Source organism: Neoarius graeffei, chromosome 27 (genome assembly GCF_027579695.1).
Source record: "Neoarius graeffei isolate fNeoGra1 chromosome 27, fNeoGra1.pri, whole genome shotgun sequence".
Lineage (NCBI taxonomy): Eukaryota > Metazoa > Chordata > Actinopteri > Siluriformes > Ariidae > Neoarius > Neoarius graeffei.
Genome location: NC_083595.1, coordinates 27,514,225 through 27,532,407, shown reverse-complemented (window position 1 = coordinate 27,532,407; position 18,183 = coordinate 27,514,225). Strand labels below are relative to the sequence as shown.

The 18,183-nt window shown below is 42.8% G+C and overlaps 1 protein-coding gene across 1 annotated transcript in view; it reads left to right on the top strand.

Moving 5' to 3' along the window:
* The window catches only part of galns (galactosamine (N-acetyl)-6-sulfatase), a 103,164-nt gene that overhangs the window by 73,322 nt on the left and 11,659 nt on the right, over nt 1-18,183 (top strand). The window contains exon 12 of the mRNA XM_060911891.1: nt 11,852-11,973. Within this exon, the coding sequence (XP_060767874.1) occupies nt 11,852-11,973 (122 nt within the window). The remainder of the gene's footprint in view (nt 1-11,851; nt 11,974-18,183) is intronic.

Below are 18,183 nucleotides of genomic sequence, written 5' to 3'. Positions count from 1 at the left end.
GTCTCAAAAGCACATATGAATGTGATTGGTCAGGTGTCCATAAACCTTTGGCAATACTGTGTTTTGGTGTTTCACCAACTCACTCGATTCAACTCATAAGCTAATAAAGTATGAACTAGGTTTTAGGTGAGTGATTAGAGCAGTCTTTTAAGATTCTTATTTGTCACACTGGGGCGGCACAGTGGTGTAGTGGTTTGCACTGTCACCTCATAGCAAATAGGTTCTGGGTTCGGGCCCAGTGACTGATGAGGGCCTTTCTGTGTGGAGTTTGCATGTTCTCCCCGTGTCTGCGTGGGTTTCCTCCGGGTGCTCCGGTTTCCCCCACAGTCCAAAGACATGCAGGTTAGGCTAATTGGTGTCTCTAAATTGACTGTAGGTGTGAATGTGAGTGTGAATGGTTGTTTGTCTCATTGTGTCAGCCCTGTGATGACCTGGCGACTTGTCCAGGGTGTACCCCGCCTCTCACCCATAGTCAGCTGGGATAGGCTCCAGCTTGCCTGCAACCCTGCACAGGATAAGCGGTTACGGATAATGGATGGATGGATGGACTTGTCACACTGCACAAGATTACAGTCTTTCAATAAAATTCTATAATTCTGTAACAGTCTGTATGGTCACATGTTCTCCATGTCCAGCTATACAATGAAGATTCTCTAATAATAGACCTATGCTTATGTGATCAGTCAGTGTGATCTGATTTCATGAAGAAAATGGGTTCACATAAACAAGCCTTCTTCAAAGTGAGCTTGAGATACTGTCCATTGGCATGTTCACTACCTCCTAGGCATGTAACGATTCATCCAATTCATCTTTCAATTCGATTCATGATATTGGGTTTACGATTCAATTTTCCCACGATATATTTAAAAAAAAAAGAAGAAAATTTTATTGCCAAAAAATGCAGAATTTATTTTCCTATTCTTTATCAACTTAAATATGAAATTTATTTCATTTTCTGAATAATCAACAGTAATTATTTACACACATTTGTAAAGTTTGGAGTAAAATAGAATAGCCTATTAAATAGATTATTCATTTTATGAAAAATAATAAAGTTCAGAACAAATAGGCATTTTCATAAAACATTTTATGACCATTTGTACTACCTGCATTTACTTCTCTTTCCTTTATCTTTCAGCAGTCTGTAAAAAGAGAGCTCTGATTTCTTGTTAAATCTATTTGTACAATCACACAACAGCTCTTTCCTATTTTGGATCCGTTTTTGTGTGTTTTCACGGCCTTAGAGCTGTGTTACTTCTGCCTACGGTGAAGTCAAGTGTATTCCCACTATTGCATGTTATTTCACCCTCTGCTGTCTAAACAGTGTAATTGTAGCTAGGAAAAACTAAGATTACACAGCCTGATAATAATCGCAATTCATTTTTTAATTTAATCGATATGAATCGTCATAAATTTGTATCGTGATTTATCATTGTATGATATATTGTTACATGCCTACTATCTACTAGTGGCGTTTTCATTTTATTTATTTATTTTTTTAAATTGTCGCTGTCCTACGAGTTGCACATCATCCTTTGCCATCCTCCTAATGGTGGCTTTTAGATGATCATTGTGAAAGCAGACATGCTTTAAGGTTTTAATAAAAACATTAATTCTGACAATGCTAGAACTTTGTCAGTGGTGTTCGGTTGCAATAGCATTAAATTGGCTGCTGTTAGCTCATCACATTCTACTTTCTAAAGCCACTGATATCGACACACATTCTGGTAAATGCTGAAGGTTTTTTTATTTATTTATTTTCCCTTAGTCTGCTGAGATTTTATTTGTTGGATGCCCCTAGATTACTGTGTGGAAAAAAATTACAGGGATTGAAGTGATGGTGTGTGTGTGTGTGAGAGAGAGAGAGAGAGAGAGAGAAAGGCCCAGTTCCATGTATAGCCTCTTCCCTATTATGAATAGATAGAGCTGCAGTTTCTTTTCTGGTAAATGCTGAAATTTATTTATTTATTTTCCCTGAGTCTGCTGAGATTTTATTTGTTGGATGCCCCTAGATTACTGTGTGGAAAAAAAATTACAGGGATTGAAGTGATGAACTGTGAAGTGTGTGTGTGTGTGTGTGTGTGTGTGTGTGTGTGTGTGTGTGTGTGTGTGTGTGTGTGAGAGAGAGAGAGAGGCCCAGTTCCATGTATAGCCTCTTCCCTTGGACCGGCCTCCCTTCACCAAAATATTGAGAGCACTCTTTACCTCCTGCCGCGACACACACACACACATACACACATACATACATATATATATATATATATATATATATATATATATATATATACACACATACACACACACACGGATGCCCTGCAGTCTTGCCAGAGTTTTACAGAGAAGGTACCACAATAGCTTCAGGCAGTGTACCATAACGAACAGGGAACACACACACATTTCCATACTGCAGGTCTGTTGATTGTGATGAACACTCCTTGTAGGCAGAAGCTTATTGATGTTTCCACTGCATCTCTCCATTCATCATGTCTCTTAATTGAATTCCTGCTGAAGAGTGTGTCATTAGGGTCATCCTGACTCAGTCAGTATTTCTCATGCTTTCAATATGTTGCTGCGATGTTCGAGCATAAATATAAATCTGAATATCTTCAATCATTATTCAGATAGTAAAAATACACATTGATAATCACAAATATGCATGTTGGGACCTTGTACTAAAGTGTAAGTAATGATGTTTAGTGTCGGCGTGTAACTTGTAAAGGTGAATCTGAAGCTTGTTAGTTCTTGAGAAACAGGAGCGATATGAGTCTTGGGCAAGCAAGCTGTTTAAAGATCCTTGGACATTTTTCTGTTGAAACTGTTAACATTTTGGTGTTTTTAATGATTAAAAGTAGACGGCCTTTCGATTTCATAAAATCTGTCAAATTTAGTTCCCTCTGAAATTTGGTCATTGTGATACATGTTTATTTTTGTAACCCATCCATCCATCTTCTACCACTTATCTGGATCCAGGTCACAGGGGTTGCAGCCTAAGCAGAGCAGAGCAGCCCAGACTTCTCTCTCCCTGGCCACCTTCACCAGCTCTTCCGGTGGAAAACCGAGGTGTTCCCAGGCCAGCCGAGAGATGTAATCTCTCCAGTGTGTCCTGGGTCTGCCCTGGGGTCTCCTCCCAGTGGGGCATGCCCAGAAAACCTCCCTTGGGAGGTGTCCAGGGGGCATTCTAAGAAGGTGTCCGAACCACCTCAACTGACTCCTTTCGATGTGGAGGAGCAGCGGTTCTACTCTGATTCTCTCCCAAATGACCAAGCTTCTCACCCCGTCTCTCAGGGAGAGCCCAGCCACCCTGTGGAGAAAACTCATTTCTACCGGTTGTATCCGCAATCTCATTTTTTCAGTCACTACCCATAGTTCGTGACCATAGGTGAGAGTGGGAACGTAGATGGACCAGTAAATTGAGAGCTTTGCCTTTTGGCTCAGCTCTCTGTTTACCACAACAGACCGGTTTAGTGTCCGCATCACTGCTGCTGCTGCCCCGATCCGTCTGTCCAACTCCCGCTCCCCTTACCCTCACTTGTAAACAAAACCCTGAGATACTTAAACTCCTCCACTTTAGGTAGCAACTTCCCCCGACCGGTGTAGGCACTCCACCCGTTTCCAGCTGAGCACCATGGCCATGGACTTGGAGGTGCTGATCCTCATCCCAGTCGCTTCGCACTCAGTTGCAAACCATCCCAGCATATGCTGTAAGTCACAGATTGATGAAGCCACCAGGACCACATCATTCATAAAAAGCAGAGACGTGATCCTGCTGCCACCAAACCGGACACCCTCTGCCCCTTGGCTGCACCTGGAAATTCTGTCCATAAAAGTTATGAGCAGAACCGGTGACAAAGGGCAGCCCTGGTGGAGTCCCACATGCACTGGGAACGAGTCCGACTTACTGCCGGCAATGTGAACCAAACTCCTACTCCGGTCATACAAGGTCCGAATGGCCTGCAGTAGTGGGCCCTGAACCCCATACTCCTGAAGCACCCACACACACACGGCACCACGAGGGACATGGTCGTAAGCCTTCTCCAGGTCCACAAAACACATGTAGACCGGTTGGGCAAACTCCCATGCACCCGCTAGTACCCTTGCAAGGGTAAAGAGCTGGTCCAGTGTTCCACGACCAGGATGAAAACCGCATTGTTCCTCCTGAATCCGAGGTTCAACTGTTGACCAGACTCTCCTCTCCAGCACCCCAGCAGAGGCTTTCCCAGGGAGGCTGAGAAGTGTGATTTCTCCCTATATTTGGAACACATTCTCCAGTCCCCCTTTTTAAAAAGGGGGACCACCACCCCAGTCTGCCAATCCAGAGGCACTGTCCCCGACCTCCACGCAGTGTTGAAGAGGCGTGTCAGCCAAGAGAGCCCAACAACATCCAGTGCCTTCAGGAACTCAGGACGAATCTCATCCAACCCCGGAGCCTGACTCCCAAGGAGATTTTTAACCACCTCGGCAACCTCAGCCCCTGCGATGGGTGAGTCCTCCTAAGCACCCTCAGACTCTGCGTCTTCCTTGGACAACATGAAGGTGGGATTGAGGAGATCCTCAAAGTATTTCTTCCACCATCGGACGATGTCCCCAGTTGAGGTCAACAGCACTCCATCCTCGCTGTAAACAGTAGGGACGGAGCACTGCTTCCCCTTCCTGAGGCGCCGGACGGTTTGCCAGAATCTCTTCAAGGCCAACCGAAAGTCACTTTCCATGGCCTCACCGAATTCCTCCCACACTCGAGTTTTTGCTTCAGTGACCGCCAGAGCCGCATTCCGCTTGGCCCATCGGTATCTGTCAGCTGCCTCTGGAGACCCACAGGCTAACCAAGCCTGATAGGACTCCTCCTTCAGCTTGACGGCTCCCCTCACTGCAGGTGTCCACCATCGGGTTCGGGGATTACCGCCACGACAGGCACCAACAACCTTGCAGCTGCAGCTCTGCACGGCTGCCTCAGCAATAGAGGTGCGGAACATGGTCCACTCAGACTCAATGTCCCCATCCTCCCCCGGTATACAGTTGAAGCTCTGCCAGATGTGATCGTTGAAGATCTGATGGACGGCAGCCTCCACCAGACGTTCTCAGCATACCCTCACTACACGTTTGGGCCTGCCAGGTCTGTCCAGCCTCCTCCCCCGCCATCTGATCCAGCTCGCCACCAGGTAGTGACCAGTTGACAGCTCTGCTCCTCTCTTCATCCAAGTGTCCAAGACATACGGTCGTAGATCAGATGAAACGACTACAGAGTCAATCATCAATCTATGGCCTAGGGTGTCCTCGTGCCACGTGCACTTATGGACACCCTTATGCTCGAACATGGTGTTCGTTATGGCCAAACCGTGCATGGCACAGAAGTCCAACAACTGAACACCACTCGGGTTCAGATCAGGCAGGCCGTTCCAATCACACCCCTCCAGGTCTTACCGTCCTTGCCCACGTGAGCATTGAAGCCCCCCCAGTAAAACAATTGAGTCCCCTCATGGTGCACTGTCTAGCACCCCACTCAAGGACTCCAAGAAGGCCAGGTACTCTGAAATACTATTTGGCACATAAGCACAAATGACAGTCTACCAATAGCCTCACCCCTGCCTGGCGCCACTCACTTTTGGCAACTCCAGCATCGAAGAGAGTCCAACCCCTCTCCAGGAAATTGGTTCCAGATCCCAAGTTATGTGTTGAGGTGAGCCAAACTATGTATAGTCGGTACCGCTCAACCTCACGCACAAGCTCAGGCTCCTTTCCCACCAGAGAGGTGACATTCCATGTCCCAAAGCCAATTTTGTCAGCCGGGGATCAGTATGCCAGCACCTCCGCCTTTGGCTGCCACCCGATCCACAGTGCACCAGACCCTTACGGCACCTCCTGCGGGTGGTGGGTCAACAGGAGACTGGTTCCGTGCTGCTCATTCAGGCTGGGCCCAGCCGGGCCCCACGGATATAGCTCCGGCCAGCAGGTATTTGCCGATGAGCCCCTCCCCCAGGCCTGGCTCCAGGGTGGGGCCCCGGTATCCCTGGTCTGGGCGAGGGTACTCAGATACCTGTTTTTCCTTTCATAAGGGTCATTTTGAACTGCTCTTTGCCTGACCTCTCATCTAGGACCTCTTTGCCATGGGAGATCCTACCAGGGGCAAATGCCCCGACAACATAGCTCCTAGAATCCCTGAGGCACTCAGACCCCTCCACCATGTTAAGGTGGCAATTCAAGGAGGGGTATTTTTGTAATATCTAAAAAAAAAACAGGCCATTCTGTGGCTGGGAAGTTATTAATTTGAGGGGATTCCCGAGCAAATAATGTGCATGAAATCGCTCGCTTCACGCAGTCAAGCAGACAGAGGAAGTCCGTGTGCATATGCGGAGGCTTACCTTCGTTATCTTCGTCTTTTTCTTTTGGGTTTTATGGCAGCTGGCATCCACAGTCTTGCATTACTGCCATCTATAGGTTTACCTTTGACCATGCACTGACAGTTACATCAGTCTGTTGCTAAACGAACAGCTGATCACGCCAAGGTGCTTACTGACTGCCGATTATTTTAGTTTGGTCCTGCGTTTCCTTTCCTTCACAACATAACATCTTTTCTTCTTGCTTTCCGTTACTGTAGTCAGTCTTTCATGTTTCATTCTTACACTCATGTCTTCTGTTTTTCTCTCCTGTTTCAAATTTGTATCCTACAATGCCTTGTGTGAATGAGAAAAGCCCACCACATGATGCATGACGTAGTATCTTGAATTGGGTCCTGGTGAACCAGGATCCATCCTGATGCCCTATGTCTGGTCGGAGTCTCATAATATCGCTCCTGTGGAGGACGGCCCCATATGGACAGTTGAAAGTCACACTTGGAAGATGCTCTGGACACTTACAGTAATGCTTTTATGGCTGAGGACTACAGTTGATTTTGCTAACTTTAGGACTGCAGTTGTCATGAACAGTTTTGCACTCAAGTTTCCATCAATGAAGTTATAACATCAATGAAACTGACTTCATGTTAAAACTGTTAATGTTGTTTGTTATCACCCAAATGAGGATGGGTTCCCTTTTGAGTCTGGTTCCTCTTGAGGTTTCTTCCTCATGTCATCTGATGGAGTTTTTCCTTGCCACCTTCATCACAGGCTTGCTCGTTGGGGATAGATTAGGGATAAAATTAGCTCATGTTTAAAGTCATTCAAATTCTGTAAAGCTGCTGTGACTGTCTATTGTTAAAAGCGCTACAGAAATTGACTTGACTTGGAAAAAAATAGTGCAGAATTTCAGGCCACGTGCCCCTAAATTCATCAGGGATGAGAGTTTTCCGCTTTTCGGCGGATTTCCGCTTTTTCTGAGTAAAAAACAACCTTTTTATATTATGCCAAATCTGTTGAGAATTTTTTTTAATTAATTGCGGGAGGTTGGGGTATGTTCCTTCATGTTGTTCAAACTTAATTAACTCCAACGATGTTTACACATTATTTGTAAGTCGCCATCTTTAGTCTCATTTAATCTCGTTGAATGTGATGTAAAATTTGTGTTATCTACATTGTTATTGGTCAAAACATCGATGTCGAGACCATAACAGCCAATCAGAACAGTTTTTACAAAGATACCCACAGCCGTTTTCTTTTATCAAAACTTGCACATGTTCGTGAGCTGCATATTAAAAATATGCTCCTCTAATCGGCGTGATTTCTCAAGATGCCGAATACTATTGACAAGCGAGATGAAGCGAAGGTACGTGAAATTGATGCTGGTATAAATAAGTTTAGCAAAGCAAAAGGAAAGCAAGAGAGGAGTGTGAGAGAGAGCAGAAGAGGGCCAGGTTAGAGCATGTAAAAACACAGGAGGGGCTGGCTAATGAAAGAAAAAGGAAAAAAGAGAGGACTGATGAGCTTTTGGCTTTGGCCAAGAAGCTGAAGAAGAATTCTATAAAATGATCTAATGAAAATTTGTTTCAAAAATAACTGGGAACTGTAAACAACTTAACTGTAAAAAGTGTGAATAGACGTATACTCTTCCTTTTGAAGAAAACATACAAGTGATGTGGACAATAAGATAAAGACAGTCCCCATAAAATATGCATTTGTTTGATTCAATACATTGAATATATAATAATTTGAATTGTAGCTGACAGTGTTGATAACTATATAACTTTTAAAGTTTAAATAGACATTGTGAAGAAATCATATACAAGTAATGTGGACATTAGGAAAAGGTCAGTCTCGATAAGATATATAAATGTTTTTATTTAATTCAATATATTGAATATATGAAAATTTGAATTATTAATGGAACTGTAAATAACTATGGATTTTAATGGACATTTTTTAGAAAAACAAGTAATGTTGACAATGAGTAATAACCAGTCCCCATAAAATGTACATATTATTTTGAATTAATGCAATACACATATTGATTTTGATACATATTGTTCTATATAATAGTGTTTTTATTTCAAGAAGTATGAAAATAGGCATCAGGTGTTTTAATTAACTACAGCTCAGATTGCAGGAAATAGGGTGTGTAAGGTCGCATTTTTAAAAAAATTTCACGGGGGGTGTCCCCCTGGACCCCCCTTATTACTTCGGGCGCCTTCGGCACCCTCAGGACATTTTACAGATTTTCTGCTTTTTTCATCAGGGCCCACTCTCATCCCTGATTCATTAATTGTTCTATTATAAATAGAACAATACAGATGTGAGTAGGGAGTCAAACTCTCGCAGTTACCAGAGGATTAGCCCCCCACTGTAACCCTAGCTATAGCCTAGGTCACAACCGGACGTACGATTTTTTGGCCGTGCGATTTTTGCCGTTTCCCAAATCGCTGCGATTTTTTTGTTCATGGAGAAAGACGCACGTTGGCCGTAAGTTTGTCTTGCAACCTGAAAAAAACGTAAGCGCCCGTAGAGTTTGTTTGACATGACAAAGAACATCTGCGGCCAGTCGACGGCTCGAAAATCAGCACGTCACACACACGCCCTCCGTGCATTTCACGTGCGCCCTCCATGCGTTTTTTGCACGTAGACCAGCCGTAGGAGCATGTACGGCCGGTTGTGACCGAGGCGTATGTTATAGGCGAGAGGCCGAGGGCTATGGAAATTGGTCAGTGCTGATCTCAATGTGTATCAAAAGACTGGTTAGTACTGGGACAGGAGACTGCCTGGGAAAACTAGGTCCTGGCACGGGAGGGACTTTGACTTGATATGCCATTTTGAGAATACAAAAAAAAAAACCCTTTCCTTTACATTTGACATTTCACAGACCACCTTCTCTGAAAGAGTGACTTTCAGAAGTACTTTGTAGTCTCAGTCTGAAACACATCCTCATGCTTGTTCACTTGGTCAGAATCTCAGAATATCATCAAACTATGCATTATGATGCATGTCTCCACTGTACCTCGAGGGATAGTGGGTTTTTTGATGAGCAAAGGCTAATTTGTTTTCCTCTTGTCTACAAGCTATGGGAGCCACAGAGCCCAGTTTTTTGTTTTTTCTCTGAGTGGATATTTTAATGAAGCTCCCCAACTACCAGGAGCACTTTGCCAAAAACCTAAAAAATAAAAATAAAGTTCTTACTTAAAAATCACTGAATCACAGAAAAGAATGTTTAAAATACATAAATGTGAATGAATGGCCACAATTCAGTCCTACAGTAGCTACATAAGTATTTGGACAGTGGCGTAGTTTTCAAATTTTTTTCCCTCCACACCACCACAATGGTTTTGAAATGAAGTTATCAAGATGTGACTGAAGTGTTGACTTTCGGCTTTAATTCAAGGGTTTTTGTTTTTTTTAATTGCGTTAACTGTGTAGGAATTCCAGCCATTTTAAAAACATGATCCCTTCATTTTCACAGGGTCAAAACTAATTGGACAAACTAACATAATTAAAAATATAAGGATTATTTTTAATAGTTGGATGCAACTCCTTTGCAGTCGATGGCCGTTTGAGATCTGGAACACATGGACATCGCCAAATGCTAAGTTACTTCCCTTGAGATAATTTTCCAGGCCTTTACTGTTTTCAGTTGTTGCTTGTTTGTGGGGCCTTTGGTTTTGTCTTCAGAAAGTGAAAAGAATGTTCAATTGGGTTAAGGTCAGGTGCCTGGCTCGGCCATTTAAGAACATTCCATTTCTTTGCCTTAAGAAGCTCTTGAGTTGCTTTCACTGTGTGTTTTTGAGTCATTGTCTATCTCTGCTGTGAAGTGTCATCCTATCAGTTTGGCAGCACTTGAATGAAAGTATAGCTCTGTACACTTCAGAATTCATCCTGCTACTTCTGTCAGCAGTCACATCAGTAAACACCAGTGACCCAGTTCCATTGGCATCCATACATGCCCATGCCATAGCATTGTCTCCACAATGTTTGAAAGATGATGTGGTATGGAGGTGTCTCTTGATTGTAGACTTTAAATAATGACATGCTTACCTCCTCGAGTGTTCTAGACTTGCCTATATGTTGTGAAGGGGTTTTTCTTCACCAAGGAAAGAGGTCTATAATCATCCACTTTTTAATTGTTTTCTATACTCTTCAAAGCCTTTTTAGTGTTGCTGAGCTTGTCAGTGTATTCTTTCTCTTTAATAATGTACCAAATTGTTAATTTGGCCACTCCTAAGTTTCTGCTGTCTCTCTGATAGGTCTGTTTTTTGTATTGTTTGTTTGTTTGTTTGTTTGTTTGTTTTATACCCCCGCTGCAAGGGGGGGTATACTGTTTGTTTGTTTTTTTTACCTCTGTCTGTCTGTAGCTTCATATTTCTGTCCGTTCGAAACACCCGTTTTCTCAGCAACCACAAATCATAGCTACTTGGTACCAAACTTCAGTTTGGGGTTCTATACCGTGTATACCGTTTTCAGGTCTGTCGCACATCAACTTCCTGTTTACCTACTGAATGTATTTACGAAACATATATAGCGTGGATTTACAAAATTTTCATGACACTTTTTTCAGCAACTACAAATCACAACTGCTTGATATTTGGTACCGAGCTTCAGCTTGGGGTTCTATACCATGTATACCGTTATCAGGTCTGTTGCACATCGACTTCCTGTTTACCAACTAAATGTATTTACAAAACATATAGGGTGGATTTTTGACGCAATTTCAAGAAGCAAAATGCTGTTTCAAAATGTCAGTTTACCAGGATGCTATTTGAAATCCCTGGGGAGAGACACTGCTCTTTACTTACTTACTTACTTCAGGGTTAATTATTTGTTGAAGTCAACATTCATAATAAGTGTCCTATTCCTTCGATTGCTTGCGTTCTGATATAAGCGAGAGTGGGGGGATACGTAAGTGAGTGGCTCACAGTTGATCCTGTTTCAGCCTAGTGATTGCCTCCTTCACTTTCATCAACACCTTGACAGTTGCCACATTGATAGTTGCCAAACAGCTGCCAAATGAAAATTCAACACTTGGAATAAACCCCAGACCTTTTATCTCCTTAATTTGTCAAGAAATGATGAAGAACCAGGCCACACCTAGCCATGAAACTGCTCATCAGTCAGTTGTCCAGTTACTTATGAGCCTGTGAAAATGGATGGACTGTAAAAACAAACAAAAAAACAACAACATAATGGCAGTAATTCCTAAATTAATGCAATATTTTTGTTAAACCCCTTGAATTATAGCTGAAAGTTGACACTTCAGTCACACTTTGATTGATTGCTTCATTTCAAATCAATTGTGGCGGTGTACAGAGGCAAAATTTTGAAAATTGTGTTACTGTCCAAATACTTATGGACCCGACTGTGTATGTTAGAATTTTTTAGTGTTTTCTCCTCTGACTGTCCCACGAACAGTTGATTTTAATTTCTCGTTACTTAGATCCGATGGAATCGTTCCCATGCTTGTGTTCGTGTATACTAATAGTAATACATGTTCTTTCCTACAGGGAATCAACTTTTGTCCTGGCCAGGAGGTTCCTGGGGTCACCAATCATACTCAGCAGGAGCACACCATGCAGCCACTCATCTTCCATCTGGGACGAGACCCGGGCGAGAAACAACCAATCAAGTAAGGCTGCCTGTCAGTGTGAGTAAGGCCTGATTTTATATGTCTGCGTGTCTGTGAACACGTGAGAGCGTTGTTCACAAACGGTCACATAAGGGTCTGCCTTCATACTTTTGCACATAATGTGAACATGTCTGTCCACTAGGGGCAGAAAATTTAAAAATAAATAAATAAATAAACCACAAAATGAAAGTCTCACTGGAAGTGTGTCACTGAAAGACTTACTGTAGAATAAATAGTGTAGAAGTGTGTGCGATAACACAGGACATTTCTTTAGCTCTACTTGCACCTTTGGTGTTTAACTAAAACCGTATGCAGTACTGCTGTACCTGTACCCTGAACACTTGTACATAGCAATAGATGGACTACAATCAGTAATTTTAGACCTGAGCAGATGATATATAGGCACTGTCTAAAAGCAGAGCGTCTAATGATTGTATGAGCAAAATATTTGCAAGGGCACAAAATCAGCCTGAACAGAATAATAATACGGCGGCACGGTGGTGTAGTGGTTAGCGCTGTCGCCTCATAGCAAGAAGGTCCGGGTTCGAGCCCCGTGGCCGGCGAGGGCCTTTCTGTGCGGAGTTTGCATGTTCTCCCCGTGTCCGCATGGGTTTCCTACAGGTGCTCCGGTTTCCCCCACAGTCCAAAGACATGCAGGTTAGGTTAACTGGTGACTCTAAATTGACCGTAGGTGTGAATGTGAGTGTGAATGGTTGTCTGTGTCTATGTGTCAGCCCTGTGATGACCTGGCAACTTGTCCAGGGTTTACCCCGCCTTTCGCCCGTAGTCAGCTGGGATAGGCTCCAGCTTGCCTGCGACCCTGTAGAACAGGATAAAGCGGCTAGAGAAAATGAGATGAGAATAATATTATAGCACATGAACCATCAAATTGTGTAGTGTCGTGTATTTCACATCAATAAATTACTGCATTTTCTTTCTTGTGACAGTGAAACCAATAATGAGATGCGCATCATAGTTACGAATACATATTTATTCCTTTCTTTGACACCACATGCCATGCACCAGAAGCAACACTACGACATTTATTATGGTGTGACACTGCTGGGTGCCTGATGGACAGCACTTTCACTTTACATCATTACTATATAGTTACGAACGAATATCAAACTTGATCTGTCAAACAGTTGTCTGGTTACAACGGTCACGTCCACACATGTTGGAGCTCAGAGCGCACAGCACCATTAGGACTCATTACCCTGCACCTGTTCCTGATGAGAGCGCAATCACAGTGCATACATATAAGGACTCAGATTTTGTGAAGTATACGCTCTGTACCCTGCATCCGACATTACCAAGCCTTGTATTTTGTATCACTTTTCTGGTTTTGACCCTGTCTGTGTTTTTGAACTGAGAGTATTGTATTCCCTCTGATATCCTGTCTGTTCCTCACTCAACCATGGTCTGTTTTTCAACTCTGCCTTTGTCTGCATTTTGGATCTGTTTACTAGCGTGCTTTCAATGAAACTCTTCCTGCACTTGCATCCGTCTTTCGCCCTTACATAACAAACTATCAGCTGTCTAACAAGTTAGTGGACTAATAAAACTGTTTTAAAGGTAGACTGCCTTTCAAATTTTTCAAATGTAGGTCATAAAAAGAATTTCCCCTGACACCCAATTATTTTTGTTTAGTGGACCAAAAGCTACTGAATTCGAATCACAGACTTCCAATTTTATTAGGCTTTTTAAAAAATAGAACAATTAATGAATTTAGGGCCATGTGGCCCTAAATTCTCCGCTATTTTTTTCCTGCTTCACCATGACACAATACAAGATATTACATTATGCATCATGTGGTGGGCTTTCCCCGTTCACGCATTGTGGGATACAAATTTGAAACAGGAGAGGATAATGGAGGACATGAATGAAACGTGAAAGACCGACTACAGTAATGGAAAGCAAGAAGAAAAGACATTATGTTGCGAAGGAAAGGAAACTCAGGACCAAACTAATAAATATTGGTGGTCAGCGAGCACCTTGGTGTGATCAGCTGTTCATTTAGTGACAGAATGATGTAACTGTCAGTGTATGGTCAAAGGTAAATCTGTAGATGGCAGTAATGCAACACTGTGGATGCCAGCAAGAAGAAGAAGATAAACCTGTGCATGCGCACATGGACTTCCTCTGTCTGCTTAAAGCTCATAGGCAACGGTTTTAATTTTATGCACATTTGAAACTTTATATGTTAAAAAACCCTCTGTAATTTTCTTCTGGTCCCAAGAAGTACTGTTGATAAGTAATAATTAAAATAAGTTAGCGCGGATCGTGGCGAATTTCTGTTGACTATTTCTGTGACCACTCGGCGCGTGACGTCATTTAAGCCAAACAAACCTCTTGAGCTGAGTCCACTTGAGTATTTTCATTGCCGTCCGGCTTGATTACAGACGTGCATTCGGGAATTTCAACAAAAAAAAACCATGCCTTATTGTTGTGCAGTGAACTGTAACAATGGGACCGGTTCAGGAAGAAATTTTTACTGTTTTCCAAAAGAGGAGAAGAGGCAGAGAGAGTGGATTGTGCGTGTGAAGCGAGAGGGTTAGCAACCGGGTAAATGCGCCGCTCTATGCTCCGATCACTTCGAGAGGGATTCATTTTTGAAGAATCCCCATCTGTTGGAGAGTTTAGGTGTCAGTGTTGGACAGAGAAGGCTCAAACCTGACGCTGTTCCAACAAAATTCGAGCACAAAAGCAAGCAGTTAAAGAAGAAACGGACCAGCAATGCAGAAAGCAAAAAGGAGAAGATTGGAGGTAAACATTTTTACCTTTGCTTGCAATTTTTCAAGTAAAGAATCCTGAGGGATCCTGTACAATCATTGTGTAAATGAGACAAAAGGGATATTTCCTTGTTTAGAGTAGGCTATAATGCTTGTATTAATATTAGCAATAAATTATATTAGCAATATAAACGAATCCACGTTCTATTACAGGGATTGTGTGTGTGTGTGTGTGATCAGAGTCGACCGAGTCGCTGTCCAATTCCGAGGCTGCACGGTCAAACCAGTGAGGCACATTCACAGATTGCTTCACATCGGCCACAGGCTCATACATACACTACCATTCAAAAGTTTGGGGTCACCCAGACAATTTTGTGTTTTCCATGAAAAGTCACACTTTTATTTACCACCATAAGTTGTGAAATGAATAGAAAATATAGTCAAGAAATTTTTCTGGCCATTTTGAGCATTTAATTGACCCCACAAATGTGATGCTCCAGAAACTCAATCTGCTCAAAGGAAGGTCAGTTTTATAGCTTCTCTAAAGAGCTCAACTGTTTTCAGCTGTGCTAACATGATTGTACAAGGGTTTTCTAATCATCCATTAGCCTTCTGAGGCAATGAGCAAACACATTGTACCATTAGAACACTGGAGTGAGAGTTGCTGGAAATGGGCCTCTATACACCTATGGAGATATTGCACCAAAAACCACACATTTGCAGCTAGAATAGTCATTTACCACATTAGCAATGTATAGAGTGGATTTCTGATTAGTTTAACGTGATCTTCATTGAAAAGAACAGTGCTTTTCTTTCAAAAATAAGGACATTTCAAAGTGACCCCAAACTTTTGAACGGTAGTATATATGGTTTCACCTCTCGATATTCAATTTGGAGACTTCCTGCTTCAAAATCGCCATCGCTTTCAGACGTTTTACACATCCAAAATCTGTACACGTGTGCTCGGTTTGCAAGTCAACACAGAGCTGCTCCCGCTCTGTTTGGCTTAAATGACGTCACGACGACGGCCCCCTGGTGGTGAAAGTGCGCATAAGTGAGATGTAAACAAACCTTCGGAACTTGCGCAAACCAGTATATTTTAACCGTTTTATTCAATTTTAGGGTGCAAATTAGACACCAGGAAGATTGAATTCGCTTTTTGGGTCGTTCTTCTGGACAATAAAGTTGATATTCTACATTTCATCTCCGACCGTTGCCTATGACCTTTAACTGTACGAAGCGAGCGATTTCATGCACACTATTTGCTCGGGAATCCCCTCAAATTAAAGAACTTCCCAGCCACAGAATGATCTAAATTATTTATTTATTTATTTTTTGAGATATTACAGAAATAAACATATATCACAATGACCAAATTTCAGAGGGAACTAAATTTCGCCAGCTTTATGAAATCAAAAGGCCGTCTAGCTTTAACTAGTTTTATATGAAACCGTCGTGAATATTTTCTATAAAATGTGTTAGTAAATAATCCCATGTTATTTTTATGCCTCCGCCACCGTAAGGTGCAGGAGGCATTATGTTTTCGGGTTGTCCGTCCTGAAACCTTGTGAACACGATATCTCAAAGGCTAATGAAAGGAATTTCACCAAACTTTCACCATTTGTGCGCTTTGGGACAAACATGAACTGATTAGATTTTGAGATCAAAAGGTCGAAGGTCAAGATCACTGTGAGGTCAAATGTCTGTCCGAAAACCTTGTGAACACAATATCTCCAAGGCTGACACAAGTAATTTCACCAGGTCAAGATTACTGTGAGGTCAAATGTCCATCCCCAGATCACAACTTAATAAGGCGTGTAGTCTACCGGGCGGAGGCATCCCCATCGACGCCGTTGGTGTCGAGTTCTATCTAGTTTTTTTTAAAAAAGCAAAATTAAAATAAAATAAGCACTGGATTTTAGATTTAACTCTGTTTAGCTTGCTCATTCCATAGTGAAATTATGGCCCTTTTCCACTACCCTTTTTCAGCTCACTTCAGCTCGCTTCAGCTCACTTCAGCCCGACACGGCTCGCGTTTCGACTACCAAAAACCAGCACGACTCAGCTCGCTTCAGCCCTGCTTAGCCCCTAAAACTCACACCGTTTTGGAGTGGGGCTGAAGCGAGCCAAAGCGAGCCGAGTGAGGCTGGGGGCGTGAGCAGACACTCCCCTGTGCACTGATTGGTGAGGAGGAGTGTCCTCACATGCCCACACACGCCCCGCGAGCGCGCTGGGATCTGTAAACACCGTAAACCCGGAAGAAGAAGAGTTACAAATTACGAGAATTTCTGAAGCCTTATGCGCCTCGCCTCATCTATATGCTCTTGCCAGTATCTGTCCGCGTTGTCGGTGACAACAAGCCACAGCACCAAGACCAGCAACACTAACGACTCCATGTCCTCCATGTTTATTGTTTACTATTCGGGTCGTGAGACTACTGCTTAAAAGCTCACTGATGTCACTGTTTGCGCTGCTTAACGACATCACATGACGTCCACCCACTTTCGCTAACTCCACCCAATGTGTCCACCCACTTCCAGCCAGCACGGTTCAGCGTGGTTGTAGTCGAAATGCAACTCCAACAGCCCCGCTCAGCCCGACTCAGCACGGCACGGCTCAGCCCGACTCAGCCGCGTTTGTAGTGGAAAAGCGGCATTACATGCCTGTATGCAGCTTAAGTAGCCATGAGCTCAGCTCGTATCATACAGCTGATTCGCGAAAAAAAAAAACAAAGGACTTAAATCGTCACGTGAATGGCCCATATGGTAATTTACCCACACCCCCCAGCAGGCTACAGTCCTGATAAAAACGAGACAATTTGCAACAAAAAATGTATGCTTTTCCAACAAAACAATCTATTATCTGAAATACTGATTGCATTCTTCAAGATCTCAACTTGCACATGATGGAAAAAAACGAAGATCACAAATTTCGAAAAAACATGCTTCTTTTGCGATTATCTCGGATTCGTTTCGGCCGACATGCGTCCCTGGATTCGGTGAGGTGTCACATACTCTCTTAAGTGTGGAGCTCCGCTCCGTGTACTTTGCACAGGGAGCTCCGCTATAACATGACCTATACGCATGATCCTACCCCTTCTCATACTGTTTACCATCCTGACAAACCCTTTACTGCTTTGTGCAGTTCAGAGCTGTGAAGAGTTCAGTACTTTCATCAGTCATTCAGCTCCCACATGGAATTTCTTGCCAATACACATGAAGCCCTTTTCAGTAGAGTAATGGATGTGTTTCGTGTTGTATCGGTGTTGAGAAACTGGCCTGAAGCAATTGCAGGCTTAGTAGGTTTATAAGGATTGAATGAAAATGGTGTAATCAATTGCACCCATATTGCAATAAAGGCACTGTTTGAGAAAAACCTTTGATTAACTTGAAAGTAAACTAAAATGATCACTCCATTAACATGTAAATGCCTTGTGATGCACAACACGCTCAACACTTGTACTTTTAATCTAACAGTA